Source organism: Schistocerca serialis, chromosome 9, assembly GCF_023864345.2.
Source record: "Schistocerca serialis cubense isolate TAMUIC-IGC-003099 chromosome 9, iqSchSeri2.2, whole genome shotgun sequence".
In the NCBI taxonomy this organism is placed as follows: domain Eukaryota; kingdom Metazoa; phylum Arthropoda; class Insecta; order Orthoptera; family Acrididae; genus Schistocerca; species Schistocerca serialis.
In genome coordinates, this window is record NC_064646.1 from 165,338,515 (window position 1) to 165,359,628 (window position 21,114).

The 21,114-nt window shown below is 43.3% G+C and overlaps 1 protein-coding gene across 1 annotated transcript; it reads left to right on the forward strand.

Moving 5' to 3' along the window:
- Positions 1-2,475: 2,475 nt before the first annotated feature.
- Positions 2,476-10,139, forward strand: LOC126419130 (protein kinase shaggy-like). The gene is made up of 3 exons (XM_050086236.1): positions 2,476-2,570; positions 7,721-8,093; positions 10,023-10,139. Exons 1-2 carry the CDS (start codon positions 2,523-2,525, stop codon positions 8,084-8,086), a joined length of 414 nt encoding a protein of 137 aa, XP_049942193.1. The 5' UTR covers positions 2,476-2,522; the 3' UTR covers positions 8,087-8,093; positions 10,023-10,139.
- The last annotated feature ends 10,975 nt before the right edge of the window (positions 10,140-21,114 follow it).

The following is a 21,114-nucleotide window of genomic DNA, read 5'->3' on the forward strand; positions in this document are numbered from 1 at the left end:
TTGCTACTATGGAAACGGCAGTACTTTCTCCTCTTTTCTCTCTCAGTCCATACTTCTCCTCCTGGATTCGCGGGGATTCCCTTATACAGGGAAGATAATTACAACATTCAGGGCTATCAGTTAAAACTGTATCTTCGCAGAGATCGATTCTCTATCTTCTTCCATTATAAAGTTGCATTTCAAATCAGTCTTATTCGATTCGCTATCTCTTTCAACATCACACATACATCTATTACATCCACTTTTGTACTCTGCCATGTAGCTTAAATTATGCGGCGGAGGGTATATAGTGTATCAACATCGTTTCTCTCTCCCTCTCTCACCCCCCTCCGCACTTCGTAGTTTATTCACAGATAGTGCGCAGAACAAAATGTCGCTAAGCTCCCGCGTAAGTCATAAGTCATCTAATTATAGCATCATGGCAAACTATGTGTGTAAGGATGTAATACATATTCTAAGAAAAAAAAACGCACCACAAAGGAATTATCCGAATGGTATGCAAATCGGTAGACGTGATTTACACGTGCAGACAAACAAATGACACAATTTTTAAAAAATTGGATGATTTGTTCAAGAGAGAGAACTTCACAAACTGAGCAAGTCAATAACGAGCTGGTAGACCCGTGGCCCTTACGCAGGTAGTTATTCGGATTATCATTGGTTGACAGAGTTGTTAGACATCCTCCTGAGGGATATAATGCCAAATTCTGTCCTTTTGGCGTGTTAAATCGTCAACATTCCTAGCTGTTTGGTGGCCATTGCCCATAATGTTCCAAACTTTTCCATTGGGGAAAGATTCGGCAACCTTGCTAGTCAAGGAACGGTTTGCCGAGTACGAAGACAAGCGGTAGCCACTGTGCCCGAATACGGGAAGGCATGATATTTCTGAAATGTAAGCCCCGTATGCCTTGCCATAAAGGGCAACAAATACTTCCCGACAACCAGGAGTGATGCGGATGCAATTTCTTTTCATAGCAGGACCCCTTCGGTTGTCCTCTGCGACACCCTTAGAGCACAGCGGTACATCGACGATATTTGCCGCTCCTTTTTGTTGCCATTCATGTCAAACCATCCTGGGATTACTTTTCAGCAACATAATGCACCCCCGCACATCGTGAGAGTTTGTATTGCTGGTCTTCGTGCTTCCCAAACACCACCCCGGCCAGCAAGATCGTCGGATATCTCCTCTATTGACAAAGTTTAGAGCATTATGGGCCCTTTAACGAGCTAGAGATTTTGACCTAACGCGTCAATTGGACAGGATTTCGTACGATATCCCTCAGGAGGACACCCAGTAACTCTGATGATCAGTGCCAAGCCGAATAACTACTAGCACAAAGGCCAGAGATGGACAAATCATCACTGACTTGCTCAAATTGTGAAGTTCTTTCTCTTGAATAAACCACTCATTTTTTTCTGAAAAGCCGGCCGGTGTGGCCGAGCGGTTCGAGGCGCTTCAGTCTGGAATCCTGCCTCGGACATGGATGTGTGTGATGTCCTTAGGTTAGTTAGGTTTAAGTAGTTCTAAGTTCTAGGGGACTGATGGATGACCTCAGATGTTAAGTCCCATAGTGCTCAAAGCCATTTGAACCATTATTTTCTGAAACTGTGTCATTTGTTTATCTGGAAGTGTACATCACATCTACCCATTTCTGTCCCATTTTGATAATTCTTTTGTGGTACGTCGTTTACTGTCGTACAGTATACTTTTCTTAACTTGTCTTAGGATGTCCAATCCCACAAATTTAAGAGGAAGCCTTACTTGTGACAACTCACTCTGACTCAACAAACTCGCGACGAATAGTTTGTTCTTGTACAAATCTTCTCTGTGTATTCAAGTTCGTAAGCGTATCGATAGAATGTACAGTAATTTAAATTTGGTCGGGCTGTAGTTTTGTATGCACCTCGTCCGTAAATGACCCATCATCCTTCAAGATTTTTCACATGGCATGTGCCATCTTCGGCATTATATTTTATTTTCTGCATACAGTATATCGCTCCAGATGGACACTCTTCGATTATATGGATCTTTACATTGCTCCGTTTTTTTCTTTCAAGCGGTTCACAAGCAGAATTTGGTCTTATTACTGCCGAAGCGCAATTTTGCAAAATTCCACACTCAGTCCCTCCGGATCAGCGCATTATAGAGCTTGGCGTGCGCGATCTACTCTGATAGAGAATTTTCGATTGCCACTTTTACGTTTTTAATTTACCCTTCATCCATGTCTCTTGAGCGGCACTGTGATTTTAGTGATACGTCGATTAGTTCGGCCAACAGTACATGATGCCGCGTCATGACAAATGGCCAGTGTCACGGCTGGCAAACACACGCAGGAACTGCGGAAGTAAGGTTTTTTTGGGGTGACGGTCGCGCGGAGGCCGGAAAGTCATTAGCCATTGGTGGTAATGGGCCGTAGGAGCCATGGTTCTTCCGGCCGTGGTGTATATAAGCAAGCGTAGGCGTACCGGAAGCACAGTCTGATTTGGACTCCCACTTGTCAGCCGCCAAACGTCCCAGCACCATGAGCAACTGCTGCCTGCCACTGACGTTCGCCGCTGTCATCGCACTGGTGAGATACACCCCCTACGAACCAACACGTAAAGATTGGGCAACAGAACCCCGGAATCCAAGGACGGAAGATTAGAGTTTAACGTGCCGTTGCTAACGACGTCATTAGAGACGGAGCACAAGCTCGGATTACGAAAGGATGGGGAAGGGAATCGGCCGTGGACTTTCAAAGGACCTATCCCGGCATTTGCCTTCTGTGATTTAGGGCAACCACGTAAAATCTAAATCTGGATGACCATATTGGGATTTGAACCGTGTCCTCTCGCTAACTCTCTTGGCCAGAACCCTAGAGTGGCCGTCCTGCGGTATTTGGAGTTACGGAGGATGACGAGGAGATCTAAGTATTTTGTTCTGTATTCCAGCTCGGAGTGTGTGTATGCATGAGCGCGCACATGTTTGTGTGTGTATGTATGTAAGTGTGTGTGTGTGTGTGTGTGTGTGTGTGTGAGAGAGAGAGAGAGAGAGAGAGAGAGAGAGAGAGAGAGAGAGAGAGAGTTTGTATTTGTGTATTTCGGATCGTGTCCATCAGGAATGTTCACCTGCGAATGGAAGTTACTTCCTCCAACCTCTTTTGGGTTGGAACGATTACAAATATGACTGGTCCCCGAGGACCCACTTATATCTTACATATAGAAAATGTAAAATAAAATGGACCAAACTTGTACAGTTGGAATCTCAAACCAAAACAACGAAAACTCGAAATATGTCTGCAATGCTTACTCTTTGCTTTGCTATTAGAAGGATATTATACGGAGATGGGGGCTAGTTGTTACAATTTTTTCAATAATTTCTGTACAAAAAGATTTTCGAATTATTTTAATGCGAGATACTTTATAATGTTGCACCATTATTATAGATGCACAGCATTTTTCCTTTATGCTCAGTTATAAATATCACTGAATTATAAGGAACCCCTTGAGAGAGAGGTCGCAAAAGGCAGTGATGTTTACGCCATTCGACGCTCCACATGTCTGCCATGCAACCCCAAGATTGGCTGCTAATGGCAACACGGGGGGACTGGAGGTCTCCAATGGTGAGCACAGCATGAGGCTACGGAACGTAGTTGAGCTGCTTGGTCAACCAGTAACTCACAACAGTACTACATTGCTAGTGGTGTTGATAAAAAACAGAGCAATTGCAACGATAAATAAAGCAAACATCGCTTTATTTCTACAACAGTTGCCGAAATTGACATTTCGTGAGAAAGGAACCGAAGCAATTTCGCAGAATGAGAAAGAAGTGACAGATGAAATATTAGCCTCTCCGCTAGATGAGCCAGTCGAATGTGTGGTGTCTTATACGCTCGATTGTGCGGCAAATGTACGTGAGGAGTACAATAATGACGATACGTGCTCAGTAAGTGAAAGTGATACTGAAACAGGTGTCGAGCCATGCAGTTCATCATTTTTATTCAGACAAGGAGCCACAAATCCCCTCTCCAGTGAAACGTAGTAAATGACAATCGTTGTCCAAGGAGCAAGTGCTAAGCATAATTACGAACATGGAAGATCATCCGCAGCGTAGTAAAAAAGCAATTACGAACAGATGTCGCCAAGTCCGCACCAATATGACTATGTAGTGCATAAGAAAAAGAAGGGATATTCGAGGCAGGACAAGGCGTAATTGTCACAAAATAAGGTGTTTGGGCGTTTCAAGGATGCGCGGTTCAATTTAGAGGATGTGCATCATACTGATTTACGTTATGCAAATCAAATCGCGCGCGACACAGATTACAGTAATTTCAAGGTTGCGTAACTTCGGACAATACTACAAAATTGGATAAAGAAAGGTAACGAAATTTCAAACAAAGCGTTAACTTGACGATGCACAGCAAACTGTGAAATCGGCCCGAAAATTTGTATATGAGGTAAATAAACTTACCCCATCATTCAGCAAGGAATTTAACTCCCACCAATCGGGATTTGAAGTGAAAATGCATATTAAAGGAACTCTGGAAATTACAGGTACTAAGCGGGTTGTACCAAGATTAACTAACGTCAATGTCTTAATGCATTCGTACACAATTATGCCGACGATTAATTTGAATTGTAAATTGCTGGAAAGTTATTTACTGTGCTGGGAGAAGTTGCAGGTGGTCTGTCCCCTAAGAGTCTTTCTCGTGTGCACGATCGTGCATGGGCAGTAGGGAATATATACGTCACAGCAAGAAAGAGTGGAAAATGAGGGTAAGAGAACTACAACTACGGTATGAGCATTGCTTTTTGGCAGTAACTTGTCAAAATAATTTCCTTTCGCTTGATTCCTGGTCTACGTATAAAAATCATTCTCCTTTAGAGCAAACTATTCCTCCTGAAAATTGTGTGACATTGCAATTCGTGCCACCTGGAACCACTGCACAAATCCAGACTCTGTATATTTGTTTTTTTTTCCGTGTCTATAAAACACACTGTGGCAGTATCTGCAGCTACGTCTTCAAGGACAGCCAGTTTCACGATAAGCGCCGCGAAAAATGGTTTCGCATTCGTTTGCATGCCATCACATTCCATCAGTCCTCATCATTCCGTTGCATCAGTACGATTCTATATGCGTTCCTTAAGAGTGGATACCTAGCTGACCGTCCTGCTCAGTTTCTATCTCCCAAGGAGTTCGCCTTCTGCCCTGTTGGAGTGTACCTTTGTGATTACTGTGGCGCGCCATTTTCCATTCGGCGTTCATGGTTCAAGTTAATGGTTTGTTTTGAAAATTTCTTAAAAGTCGACGACGTCCATTTTGTGAAGTGTAATGCGAACATCCCATAGAAGGTTGATCTCTGCAACCCCCTCCCCTCCCTCACGGACACTCATTTTCTGTCGCCTTCCTGATGAACATGGTGAGTCATTAGCACCTAATATTTTTTCAAATTAAACTTAATGAAGACTGAACTTGCGAATTCCCACTCAAGGGCTCGCTTGTTACGTTTTTTTCCGGGCATGCACACTGTAAAAACAAATGACTTCACAATGGGGCTTGTTGCTACATTGGGTGGAGAAATTGTTATACATATTAACCACTGATCGAAAAATTTAGTTCTGTTTTATTTGCCGTATTTCTCTTACATGTGATTTGTTATCAGTATTATAAAAAAGTTTGTTTTCTTTTTAAAAATTACTGGTAAGCTGATATTACTTCTTTCGACACTTCGCTAAATGTTTCTTTTAGCGTTGTGCCTCAATTTGTCTCCTTTTTGTTTTTATCTCATACTGCCTGCATAAGGAAAATATATAACAAGAAACTGTACTCGACACCACGTGATTGTTGCACTGTAATAATTATCCCAAACGAAATTGTATCAAATTGCCCCATACGTTGCGATCTTACATTCGGTTACAGGTAAGCATCAATTTTCAATTTTAGGGAAATTTTAAACATTTTATCCCTCACTTGAAGTTAAGACTTCCACAAGATACAGCATTTTTATTGATACACAAAAAGGCTACGTTACTATAAAAAAATACACAGAAGAAAAAATTACAAACAGAGAAACAACATGACCTCTCGCAGTCTCTCTAATACTGACAGCCCGGCCACCAGAAATCAGCAGGAGAACTATCGGGTGCTACCACGTACTGGAAGGAAACACTCCTGCTACCAGTGATTAGTTCAAGATTCCCACGTAACAAGTTGATCCATATAACAACTGCAGCCTCACCTAAAATGTCGCGTTACCTTCTAGCAGTGGCCAACTGACAGAAATTGATCACACTGTCTTCATTCACAGAAAGTAGTCCAAATGTTATTGCCTCCCTTCCACACACGCAAGTTTCCACGAGGCCCTTGTAAAGTGTCTCTGCATATGGAATGTCCGTTGCATAAACCAACTGGATCAGTTGTTTCCGCAGGTAGGAATCCAAACGAATCATCTATGGAAAAGTTCGTTCCCTACCTATCAGTCAGTCATGGCAAACACCATCTGGTACATCTTGAACAACACTGTTAAAATATTCTAGCGACACTTCGTACATAAACCGCACGATTCTTTCTATTGCATGAGGACGTTATCTGAAGTAGTCGACTTCACTGTTACATCACATTAAAGGTTTAATCAGTGATAGCCAGAAGCGATGGATTTTAGAACATATTTTACTCGACTTCTTCTCCGTTGCGCTACAAAATATGCCAACTATTTTTGATACATCTTGTATACGAAAATAACGATAATTAGTATATACATGGTGTCAATATATATATATATAAACACGGCTGCGTAATCGTGTCTGAGCGGCGTCTGTTCTTTCGGACATGTCCGACTCAAATAACAATAATATCTAAGCCTTGAAGGCATTTCATTATATCTTCAATGTGGATGCACCCTATGTCCGATGTCTTCCGGGAATCATGAGAAATGCTGCGAGCGATGAAGAAAACGGAAAGGGGAGCACTACGGCAGCAGTTGAGCGACTAGATGGGAATTCGGGTCAGGCGTGGAGCGCGCTCGAAGAGCCGAAGCTGTTACAGCGACTGCTCGCGTGAAGCGGGAAATCTGGGTTCGAGTCCCAGTCCTACACAAATATTCACCTGTCGCCACCGAACTACTTCAGTGCTCTCATGCGGCTGACGTCGCTATTTCTTCGTCACACATTTGTTAGGAGGTATTTTCTGGAGGAAGTGTAGCCTTGTACGAAAATGAAACATTGACGATAAACAGTTCAGAGAAGAAGAGAAAGAACCGTTTGAAATGTGGTGCTACAGGAGAATGCTGAAGATTGGATAGGTTGATTTGATAACTAATGATTAATGAGGAGGCGCCGTATCGAAATGAGAAGAGAAATTTAAATGGACTAAAATAAAAGGATCGGTTGAAAGGATACATTCTGATGCATCAAGGAATAACCATTACGGTAATGGTCGATAGTATTGGGTGGGAGGGGGGAAGGGGGAAATGATAAGGGGAATCAAGACTTGATAACTGTAAGCAGATGTAAATGGATGTGTGTGGCAATAGCTAAGTAGAGATGAAGAAGCTTGTGCGGGACAGATTAGCATGGCGAGCTGCGTCACACTAGTCTTCGGACTGAAGATCACAACGACAAAAGCAACAACGCTATACGGAAGGAGGGCAGAGGGGAGTCTGTGAATAGACCCATTGTTAAATTAAGCACCACATGCCTGTGATAAGCAAACAACAGAACGAGAGTGTGGTTTTGCCCTCAGATGCTGCTGAGCCCCGCTGCGGCGCGGCCAGAGGCCAGCAGCAGCCAGCAGCCGTCAGCAGAGCCCGGCGCTGATTTCGCCGGCGGCTTCATGGTGGCCGTGGGGTCCGGCAAGGAAGGCGCCGAGAAGAGCTTCTCCGCCATGGCGGGCGGCGCAGAAGGAGCCATCAGTGCCATGCAGCAGGGAGCCGACGCGGGCATAAACGCCGCCTCCCAGGCGTCCAAGGCGGCCGCCGACGCATTCGCGGCCGGTGGGAAGGCGGCCGTCGGCGTCGGAAAGGCTATGTTCGAGGGAGGCGTCGGCGCCGCCGCGGAAGGCGCCAGCGCCATGGCGTCGGCGGCCGAAGCAGCGTCAGGCCGGCGATGAGGGTCTGGTGGGTCAGCTCAATCCCAGTTTCGCGCGCTAGCCTTGCACTGCTGCTGATGCTGTCCTAGTGAAACCACAGGTATAGGCCCGACCGAACAATACGGTGCGTGGCAACAGCCGCTCCAAAATGGCCCAGAAGTAGTCGGTGTTTCCAGTAGTCAAGCATTCCCTGTAGATGTACAAAATGTGTATCAACATTGTCTTTATCCTTGCAAGTTGTGAGCATACCATGTTCACAATAGCATTTATTCTTTATTTTATTTATTTATCTGGTACATACTACTGTTTATAATTCTGTGGAATAATAATTATTGCGTAGCAGCAACTCATCGGGCGAAATACACTGATAACAAAACGTTCTAATGTTAGAGTCTAAGTGCAGATCAATATCGACACACACACACACACACACACACACACACACACACACACACACACAAAAGAGCACGCGCGCGCGCGCCCGCGCGCCCACACACACACAGACACAGAGAGAGAGAGAGAGAGAGAGAGAGACCAATTACTGCCCAGCTAGCAGACAGTTAGGAATGCTTTCACGTTTATGAACGCAATTAAATTTCGTATAGGGTAGGATATTTTGTCAAAACATGATTTTTATTGAAGTTCTTCGCCTAATAAATAGGACGCAGCAGAGAAATGTGCTTAAGCGTTCTTACTGTTGTGGTCAGCTGTGCAAGGTATTTCTCAACATACCGTATGTCCCTATGTGCATAGATGCACCTACTCATTTTATAACCACGCAGTGACATTTATCTGCGCTCTATTCACCGAACGTTTCAGGGTCATAACCAGTGGTCAACACCAGCACCTGTGCAGATCTCGGACTCAGGTATCCTCCTCCTCCTCCTCCTCCCCCCCCCCCCCCCACTCCCACAAATAGTTCTGGCCACCACGATCCGTTATCCGGACGTGAAATGAAGCCACACGACTCACTCCTGCTTCGTGTACATTCAGTCTGGCGGTCAGTATAAGATCCGATAACGCCACAGTTACATGACACACCTAATCGTCATGGTGACAGAAGCTTCATTTCTCCAATGACCACTGCCTCATATTAAATCACTCATCAGTGAAGCACTCACACTGTTAGTTTTAGGACAACTGTCTAGCCTTTCAGCGATGTAACGTGCAGCGACTCATACACTATAATGATCTAACAGCTTTTGAAGGCCTGTTAAAACAAAAGTACAATGTCTTATAAATACATCTGGTACCGACAAAAATGATTCTGTTGCACGTGCTCACACACCGAATGGCGGCTTAACGAGGACTGATACGCATACAAGTTGCTTCGTCTGTCCTTCTAGCTTTATAAATAAAGGTCTTAAACGTTTGTTAATCCCACCCATATGGTGATAGATAGGTACTGACTCGGTCAAACATAAAAATAACACTCATGGTATGTGTCCTTTAACACCGTGTTGTTTGGAAAAACATGAAACGTCAACACGGAAGTATGTTTTGGGATGCAACTCCGAATGTAAGTATCAATTAAATTTATAGCACCCCAATGCACTGATCAGATTTCAGTCTTGTAACTGCGAATTTTATTGTCCTCAGTGATCATCTACATACCAGTACGTCTGTAACATTTGTATATGTAAATTTTCACGTTTTGAGATACTTACATTTTTCCAAATTGATGATGACGACACGTAGCCTCTACTGTTGTCAACCAGTACATTCTTTCATATTTAGTATACTCACTGCATTGTTATGTACTGGTACATTCTTTCATACTTAGTGAAATTACGTAATTGGGTCTCAAATGAAAAAAAATGACAAAAATTGCTTCAGCATCTAGTGAAATTACGTAATTGGGTCTCAAACGAAAAAAAATGACAAAAATTGCTTCAGCATCTAAGTTTAAGCAACTACGTAGAAATAATTGCATTAAAACTATTTCGCTGTGTTACAGGTCTGCTGTTTGCTGCTACTGCTGCTGCTGCAGCTGCATCGAAAGATGACACCTGACAAGACTGTAAATTTGTCTGATGTCACCTGTTATTATTAAAAACTTAAATCCAACCAGTTAGACGAATTTAATTTTTATTTCTCAAGTTTTCTGTTAACATCCACTATTAAGCACAGTACACATACACTGTCGACTCGCGTTAACGTGACCACCTGTCAAAAGAATGAAGAAAACACTTTTGTAGAGTGAACTCTAGTGAGACGTGCATGAAGAGAGACAATGAGATTCTGGAAGGTATCGACAGGGATGTGGAGCCAGCTGCGCCACGTGCCTCGGTTGCAGATCCATGTGCCGAAGAGTCCGATCGAGGTAGTCCCACAGATTCTCTATCGCTTTAAAATCCAGCGAGTTTGGTCGCCAGGGGAATACGGTAAACTCAACTTGGTGCTCTTCGAAAAACACACGTACACTGCGAGTTACATCATACGTTGCATTGTCCTGCTCGTCCATGCCATCGTGCCGAGAGTAAACAAACTGCTTGTAGACGTGGACTTGGTTCCCAATGAGAGAGGCATATTTGTGTTGATCCACTGTGCGTTCCATAATGATGAGATCACTCAGGGAATGCCACAAAAACATACCGCAGATAATAATGCTCTTTCCTCTGGCCTGGACCCTTTGCTTTCAGACATTTCTCGTCGTACACGCCAACAACCATCTGTCCAATGGAGCAAATACGTGATTCATTGAAAAAAAAAACCTGTCGCCACTCTGTGAACATCTAGTTGCGGTACTTCTGTGCAAATTCCAGCCTTCGTCGCCGATGAACGGCAGTAAGCATGGGTGCATCAACCAGGCCTGCCGCGGACGCCCGCACACAGCGGCTTTTACGGAACCTTCGTTGAGAAGACACTGTTGGTAGCCGCTTGGTTCATCTGGGCGGGCAGTTGCTCAAATAGCTGCACGTCTATTCGCTCGTACACATCTTCGCAGCCATCGTTTACCCCTGTTACCTATGACTCGTGGGGCACCACAGTTGCCCCGGCGCCAGTTTTGGATAGCCATGCACAATATACTTTAGCCATGGTGGCACACGAACAGTTTAAAAACTAAAGCCGTTTCAGAAGTTCTTCCACATGTGATGAAAAAGTCAATTATCACGTCCTTTTAGACGTCTTATCAATCGCTCCATTTCCACATTACGATGACTGCACTGTTTTCCGTGTCCCCCCCACACGCTTTATACAGGGTGTTACAAAAAGGTACGGCCAAACTTTCAGGAAACATTCCTCACACACAAAGAAAGAAAATATGCTATGTGGACATGTGTCCGGAAACGCTTACTTTCCACGTTAGAGCTCATTTTATTACTTCTCTTCAAATCACATTAATCATGGAATGGAAACACACAGCAACAGAATGTACCAGCGGGGCTTCAAACACTTTGTTACAGGAAATGTTCAAAATGTCCTCCGTTAGCGAGGATACGTGCATCCTCCCTCCGTCTCATGGAATCCCTGAAGCGCTGATGCAGCCCTGGCAATGGCGTATTGTATCACAGCCGTCCACAATACGAGCACGAAGGGTCTCTACATTTGGTACCGGGGTTGCGTAGACAAGAGCTTTCAAATGCCCCCATAAATGAAAGTCAAGGGGGTTGAGGTCAGGAGAGCGTGGAGGCCATGGAATTGGTCTGCCTCTGCCAATCCATCGGTCACCGAATCTGTTGTTGAGAAGAGTACGAACACTTCGACTGAAATGTGCAGGAGCTCCATCGTGCATGAACCACATGTTGTGTCGTACTTGTAAAGGCACATGTTCTAGCAGCGCAGGTAGAGTATCCCGTATGAAATCATGATAACGTGCTCCATTGAGCGTAGGTGGAAGAACATGGGGCCCAATCAAGACATCACCAACAATGCCTGCCCAAACGTTCACAGAAAATCGGTGTTGATGACGTGATTGCACAATTGCGTGCGGATTCTCGTCAGCCCACACATATTGATTGTGAAAATTTACAATTTGATCACATTGGAATGAAGCCTCATCCGTAAAGAGAACATTTACACTGAAATGAGGATTGACACATTGTTGGATGAACCATTCGTAGAAGTGTACCCGTGGAGGCCAATCAGCTGCTGATAGTGCCTGCACACGCTGTACATGGTACGGAAACAACTGGTTCTCCCGTAGCACTCTCCATACAGTGACGTGGTCAACGTTACCTTGTACAGCAGCAACTTCTCTGACGCTGACATCAGGGTTATCGTCAACTGCACGAAGAATTGCCTCGTCCATTGCAGGTGTGCTCGTCGTTCTAGGTCTTCCCCAGTCGCGAGTCATAGGCTGGAATATTCCGTACTCCCTAAGACGCCGATCAATTGCTTCGAACGTCCTTCTGTCGGGACACCTTCGTTCTGGAAATCTGTCTCGATACAAACGTACCGCGCCACGGCTATTGCCCCGTGCTAATCCATACATCAAATGAGCATCTGCCAACTCCGCATTTGTAAACATTGCACTGACTGCAAAACCACGTTCGTGATGAACACTAACCTGTTGATGCTACGTACTGATGTGCTTGATGCTAGTACTGTAGAGCAATGAGTCGCATGTCAACACAAACACCGAAGTCAACATTACCTTCCTTCAATTGAGCCAACTGGCGGTGAATGGAGGAAGTGCAGTACATACTGACGAAACTAAAATGAGCTGTAACATGGAAATTAAGCGTTTCCGGACACATGTCCACATAACATCTTTTCTTTATTTGTGTGTGAGGAATGTTTCCTGAAAGTTTGCCCGTATCTTTTTGTAACACCCTGTATACCCTAGTAGTGATAGTGCTGACACATGCCGTTTGTGCCATGAATTTCTTCGAAGTTATTACTGTTGACAAAAGATGGCAGCACCGTAGAAAACGTGAATTGTTCGTTTGTTGTACTATGAGTTGTCACCATCAGATAACGTCATGTCATAAATTAAATGCTTTCTACATCTATGATTCGCAATATTCTAAAATGTCTGCAGAATACGTCTGGAATGCAAAGAAAATGCAAGTTAATTTTCACAGTGACACATATTTGCCGAATTAGTGCTTAAAATTGTAAATTATGTACTCCAATGCTAGTTCTCTGTGCCTAGTAACACATTTTAGAACGCAAGACTAAGGAATCGATCTAATACTAACCAGACCAGACTTACAACTACAAAAAAACATGTTAGCTAAAATATTACGCCATGCAGGCAAACGCTCAAACAAACTGACTGACTGGATGTAACTAATCAGGCCTACTCTTGATGTAAGTAACAATGTATCCTCAAAGTAAATATTTCCGCATTTAAATTATTGTCAAGCTCCATTTTAAGAGGGACAAAGATAGTGCACCAAGTTATACACTAGAAAAAATAAAATCGCTGATACTGATTGACAATCATTGCTATTATTATAAATGACACAGGCATACTGGAGGCAGTTTGCAATCAGAACTGTGGTGACAAGGTTCTCTAAAAGCTTTATATTTCTTGTGTTATTTTCTACTCCCGTGTTGTCACCATATTCTAAAAAATGTTTGCAAAATACTATGGTAACACGAAAAGTGGGATATTTAAGCTGATTATCTAGGATCTAGCTGAGATTCGGTACAAGACAAAACGCTGTACGACTCAAATCATCTGCAATCTCGCAATATCCTAAAATGCATTGGAAAACGTAATGTTTACGTTGGAGCAGTATCTGAATGCGTTATATGTGCATTCAAACTGTGCAGCTCCATTTTAGGAAACTATGGTTCAAGAAAATAACACTTGTGTTCAACTACACCAGCACACAAGTATGTACAACGCAATTGTCCTATTAGGGAAGAAAGGAATAAGGTGATCGATTATAGAAGGGAATAAGGTACTTTATTAGAGTATGTAACTTAAAGACCGGACTGCTTATAAACACACACTCACGAGAGAGCCGAACAAAATACAGTACCATAGAGAGATATGACATTTCCAAAGGCAGCGACAGTAGCTCAGAAATAAATAAAATTACGTACAAGTTATGGTGAGATGTTTCACAATTTATACAGTTCCATTGCATTTAATTCTTTCCCATGCCTTTTTTTCATCTCTTGTCCAAAAAAATGTTAAAATACGCCAATTTTATACACCAGGTCTCAACATATCAGTATCGGAACACAAAATTACGGGATTTTTTGGTATAACATAATGCGGCCCTTCAAGAGAGCCTCCATCCAAAAATTAGGATCATCCATTACAATTAGCCTTCTGTTTACATATTCTGGCAGTCCAATCAGTGAGACAATTTTTTTACCATTACGTTTGTTCAAAGTGTTATAAAAAGTACTTGAGAATGCTGCAGTAGGTTAATGCATCACACCTAGACGGCCGGAGATGGAACGGTGGCGTTCTGCCTGTAGTGAATAGTAAGGCAAAACCTCATCCTGGCGTACCGGTACAACAACTCGAGATTCCACGTTATAACCAATAGCGTAGCAACATAGCCATAAAGCAGGCTGAGAAGCATGGCATCCGATGTCACTCGCAGGTAGGCAGAACCACTGAGGGAATTTCAAGATAATTATCGTGTGGTCACTGTAGTAATAGATACATGACAGATTGTAAGGCTCAAGATACAGATGGAAGCGTCTGTCAGCAACATACGTTTATAAAATGATAGCCACACCGGCTGTAGTTTTCTGAACGAGTTCGGTGGCAGTGTACTTTAACATTGTCTTGATATATAACTGATCTCTGCATTCTCATGTTTGCTGTCTTGGAGAGAACGATCCGCTATGCTTTCTACTATCTAGTTTCGGCTCTCTTTCCAGGTTATCCTAATGCCCACAGATTTTCAAGACAATCATCTAAAAGAGATATGTGGATTATCGTAAGCAGGAGAGGATGGATTTCTTGCATAGCAGTGGATAGTTGGGTGACATGGAAAAAAGGTACTGGAAGAAAGGCACATATTATCGTGTACTTACCTTGAATAATAATTGCTCTCTACTTGTTTTGAGCTGCTTTTGGGCTATATGTCCTCCATTCTAGATCCAAGTTCAGGTATCTGATATAATGAATTAATTTCGCTCTACAAGTTAGTAACATGCAAGGCATATACACTCCTGGAAATGGAAAAAAGAACACATTGACACCGGTGTGTCAGACCCACCATACTTGCTCCGGACACTGCGAGAGGGCTGTACAAGCAATGATCACACGCACGGCACAGCGGACACACCAGGAACCGCGGTGTTGGCCGTCGAATGGCGCTAGCTGCGCAGCATTTGTGCACCACCGCCGTCAGTGTCAGCCAGTTTGCCGTGGTATACGGAGCTCCATCGCAGTCTTTAACACTGGTAGCATGCCACGACAGCGTGGACGTGAACCGTATGTGCAGTTGACGGACTTTGAGCGAGGGCGTATAGTGGGCATGCGGGAGGCCGGGTGGACGTACCGCCGAATTGCTCAACACGTGGGGCGTGAGGTCTCCACAGTACATCGATGTTGTCGCCAGTGGTCGGCGGAACGTGCACGTGCCCGTCGACCTGGGACCGGACCACAGCGACGCACGGATGCACGCCAAGACCGTAGGATCCTACGCAGTGCCGTAGGGGACCGCACCGCCACTTCCCAGCAAATTAGGGACACTGTTGCTCCTGGGGTATCGGCGAGGACCATTCGCAACCGTCTCCATGAAGCTGGGCTACGGTCCCGCACACCGTTAGGCCGTCTTCCGCTCACGCCCCAACATCGTGCAGCCCACCTCCAGTGGTGTCGCAACAGGCGTGAATGGAGGGATGAATGGAGACGTGTCGTCTTCAGCGATGAGAGTCGCTTCTGCCTTGGTGCCAATGATGGTCGTACGCGTGTTTGGCGCCGTGGAGGTGAGCGCCACAATCAGGACTGCATACGACCGAGGCACACAGGGCCAACACCCGGCATCATGGTGTGGGGAGCGATCTCCTACACTGGCCGTACACCACCGGTGATCGTCGAGGGGACACTGAATAGTGCACGGTACATCCAAACCGTCATCGAACCCATCGTTCTACCATTCCTAGACCGGCAAGGGAACTTGCTGTTCCAACAGGACAATGCACGTCCGCATGTATCCCGTGCCACCCAACGTGCTCTAGAAGGTGTAAGTCAACTACCCTGGCCAGCAAGATCTCCGGATCTGTCCCCCATTGAGCATGTTTGGGACTGGATGAAGCGTCGTCTCACGCGGTCTGCACGTCCAGCACGAACGCTGGTCCAACTGAGGCGCCAGGTGGAAATGGCATGGCAAGCCGTTCCACAGGACTACATCCAGCATCTCTACGATCGTCTCCATGGGAGAATATCAGCCTGCATTGCTGCGAAAGGTGGATATACACTGTACTAGTGCCGACATTGTGCATGCTCTGTTGCCTGTGCCTATGTGCCTGTGGTTCTGTCAGTGTGATCATGTGATGTATCTGACCCCAAGAATGTGTCAATAAAGTTTCCCCTTCCTGGGACAATGAATTCACGGTGTTCTTATTTCAATTTCCAGGAGTGTAAATTCCTATTGTAACACACAATAATTTTAGCTGATTACCACAATAATATGACTATGAGACCGCAAACTGATACAAACAATAGTTGTAAAAATTACACATGGTAAATATGTACTTCAGAATTTCAGTGTACGTGGATGGGCCACCCGGAGTGGCCGAGCGGTTCTAGGCGCTACAGTCTGGAACCGCGCGACCGCTACGGTCGCAGGTTCGAATCCTGCCTCGGGCATGAATATGTGTGATGTCCTTAGGTTAGTTAGGTTTAAGTAGTTCTAAGTTCTAGGGGACTGATGACCTCAGTCCCATAGTTCTCAGAGCCATTTGAACCATTTTTTTGTACGTGGATGTGATGTCATGAAACTGCTGGTTCGCAGAGTGTTCATAATAGAGTGCTTCATCAGAAAGATACAAGTCATCGTGTAAATACCTTGAATAATAACGGCTCTCTACTTGTTTTGAGCTGCTTTCAGGCAATATGTATTCCATTCCAGCCCAGAGTTCAGGTGTTTGGCACAACAAATTAATTTCGCTCTACAATTTAGCAATATGCAGACCATCTTGTCCACTATTGTAATTCAATCTAATTTAACCTGATATCCACAAAAAATTGTATAGTTATTTTAGATTCAAACACCTAGCAGCTAGTACGAAATATCGACATGTAACATTTGATTTTACTTAGTCAACAATCCGATTACGTGTTGGGTTCGTATCTCCGTCACAGAACTTCACATCATGCGCTTCATCTTTAAATGCATGCACACTTTGTTACTTCAGAAAGGAGGTATATCAGATATCTTTCGTGGTTAGTTAACAGGAACGAAAGAGTCGTGATAGGAGTTCCGGTTTATTACAAAAACTATCCTCTTTTATTTTCAAGTTTAGATTTGGTTACTGATATTGGCGATATTCGGTAATTCATGACTCTTCATGGTTAGCCAGCAATATGATATTATTAGATTATATTAATACTTGTTCGATAGATCATGAATATGACATTTTCTAATGATGTGGAATGTGTCATTTTAGTGAAAGATTTCTTTACATACCATGACTCAATTTCTTTACAACAATTTTTTACTCTCTCTCTCTCTCTCTCTCTCTCTCTCTCTCACACACACACACACACACACACACACACACACACACACATTCTTTTTTTATTTGTATTTGTTTGTTGTGCCCGACTATCGGTGAGGCAGGAAAATATCCGTGAATTAGTTTCTTAGTTTTGAGGACACTTACTAAAGAAATATAAAAACAATTATGAGAGGTACTGATTTACTATGCTTAGTTTGCAGTCAGTTCTGAGTATTATTAGTAACTACACTCCAGTCCCTAAACCTAGTTACAGAAATGCGAATCAGACGTATTACGTATTCCAGGCCGTAGCAGCCATAATCTTTGAGATGCCAGCGGTGGTCACTTCCCGCTGTAGAATCACATCAGTTTGTCTTCTTCCTGCTTGTACTGTAACTGAGATTTGGCAACAAGGCAAGGTATGTTTGGCAACTATGTGATCGACGAGTTACTTCCTGGTGTGCACGGAATTAAGCTCAAAGTTCACTTGATTTTACCTGTCATTTCCATTGAATAATCTGAGTTATTATCGCTTGAGGTGTAACAAAAGAGTGTAAATTTACGGTTTTCAGCCCAGGAAAGTCGTTGCACGTGGAAATCGCAACTAATATCGTCCTTTAAATAGCGGTTTACGAGTTCTAGCCACTACTGGCCTCGTAAGAGGCAACAAAGACACATACCTCTTCCCGAGCTCTGTAGTAACGTGCAGCACTGCGAAAAAGCGTCTGTTATGGTTCGCAGTTCCAGTCTCACTGACTGTAACGTTTCTATCCCTTCTGGGAAAGAGCTACAAGCAGTCAGCTCAAACATCAATAAGGAAATCGCAACGAAATACTTTCGGCTCATAGTGCAATGGCGAATAACTTACAATGCTGCACAACAGGTAACGCCTCTTTCCACTGCTTACAAGCAAATTTTGGGTTTCTAGGAATACATAACTTTATTTATGAAATGCCACATTTGCATACCTGTTGAGTATGACACAGCATACCAATTAAACACAGACCCAATGGAAATCTAAGTGAGTAGTATTTTACTAATTCGTGTCCATAAAGGCACGCTTGTGTACAGTTACTCAGTTTTATTAAAACAGACTTTCATCGTAAGGTCATCGTTGGTAGTTTTATTTCATTTCTTATAATACAGTGCACAATTTTCGTAAGGTTTGTTTTAGTGCTGTTAAAACAATAGTAAACGGGAGAGAGAAATTAATCATCAACGATATATGCGAATTCTCTGATGTTATCTATAACAGTCTGACAATGCACATGCAGTTTATTGATTACATGCATGTAGAAAACTTGTTCTGAGTTAAAGCTGTCAAACAAGGTTTGAAGAAGAATAAAATGCCACTACCACATGACAGCTAAAGTAGAAAATACTTTTCTGACATATTTTGACACGATGCGCTCTCCCCATTCATAATACAAAAGTTTCGAGATGCATCTGCTGCCTGGCCGTCTATTAAACCTGAAGAGAACCAAAGGTCTCAGAAGTTAGCCCTTTTTCACACATGCGACTATTTTCGGTTGAGAAGTGAAGGGAATTCTGTTCAACGTTCCTTTACATTGATAACTTCAGCAGACACCAGGATTGCGTTTTAAAAAACATAACAGTGAATGTTCTCGAACTCGCGACGTCTTATTTACGGCGCGCGATGCTTACCGTTATGCTACTAGGTGACACGCAGCTACAGCACCTACAGAAGTCAACAAAAGTTCCTGCAGAAGTTCCGCATTCCACAGTGCTGTGGGATAATGCATATGGCCGGATCTAGGCTTCTGAGAGACAGACAGTTACAGCTTTTCTTTTGCACTGCACGACGTTTTCAACAAACAGATAGCGCAATAGAGTAGCTCAAGTGGAAAGCAATACTTTCTATTTAAATTTCTGCATCCTACACTGTTGGCAGTTGTGTGTAGGTGGCAGTTACGTGATTTTATTTCGCTGATTACAAAATAGAGTCGAATGTATGCACTGGGTAGCTGAGACAGCTAGTTGATGGTGATTTTTTCAACCAAGTAAATGAATGTACTGAACATGCTGCAAACCACTACAGGGAGCCTGTGTGTCAGAATTCTCATCCAGTGAGGCGCATCGGCGTTATGATAGAAAAACAAGTAAGAGAGAAGAGGATTTGGTGGTCTGTTGGATTGATGCGAGGTTCATATACTTATGGTCTGGGTTCGATTCCAACTTCTGCCAATGATTTTTGATAGGGAGAGACAGATTCTGTTTTCTTCTGACTACGCCAAGTGAAGAAGGTATAATGGCATTTTGGACTGAAATTCATATTAACCATGATATTCCTTCTCTACCAAACAGACATTAGGTTGAACTACAATAAAGTCAGGAGTGGCGACATGTAGAAACCCTATCACCAGTAACCTTTCTTATACTAGTTATTTATTTCTAGTGACGAAACAAACGCTATGTAGGCTCACAGGACACTTATTCCATTTTTTATTTGAGCTTTTGTATGTCGATAAAATTGGTTCTGAACTGGGAATCCAACTCAGACTGCCCTTAATTCGGAATCTGATCCCTTCGTGACAATACAGCTCGACTACAATTTGTTGTTTGTTCAAAACTGCAGATTCCTCAACATCTCCACATATTGCGCGTGAATGGGTTCGAATCCTAGCCCGACACTAAAGCTTTTATTATGTATTATCAAGCTCTAGCATAAGAACACTTATCTGCTGGTGGATAATAATTTTGATTTTTAATGTATTTTCATTCGTTGTCAACACTAATGATATCTGACGTTTTTGACTCCCAGTGAGACGCAGAACTATTTGCGAGATCACTGTAAATTCAAGGATGTTATTCCGAGCTGCTGGTGGAAAAAAATTCGTTAGCTGACGTCTCTTTGTGTGTGCCAACAACGATATTTGGGGGGTTCGATTCCCAGTCATCACTGAACTTTTCGTCATATTATTTCTAGTTCAAACATGCCCAAATGTCGCTGCTGGTGTAACAAACCCATATTTAAAGTTCATTTATTGTAGAATATAACAACGATAGGAGCCGGGTTGGATTCCTGGGGAGGAAAAAATTAATGTTTCGTCTCGTCATTTCAGTTAAAACATCTAGCAACTGCCGAGAAAATCCGATATGTCACAGTTGATTGTGCTTTGATAACAATCTGATTCGATTCTTGGTTCGAGTCCCTGCCCAACACAACATTTCCAGTAAGTTTCTTGTAAAGAAACAATATTTAACTTCTCTCGTAGTTCGTTAACAGGGACAACAGATGCTGGGTAGGAATTCGCGTCCGTTAAAAATATTTGCGCTATGTAATTTAAAGTTGATATTTTCTAACTGATACTGTCTAAACTCGAAGTATGTCACTCTCTGTATGCCTAATCAGGAATGATTGTTAGTTTCCGTCAGTCATGAAATCTTTGCTTAGTCTGCATGACCTGGGTTTGAATCCATACGCAGTACGAGACGGTTCGTCG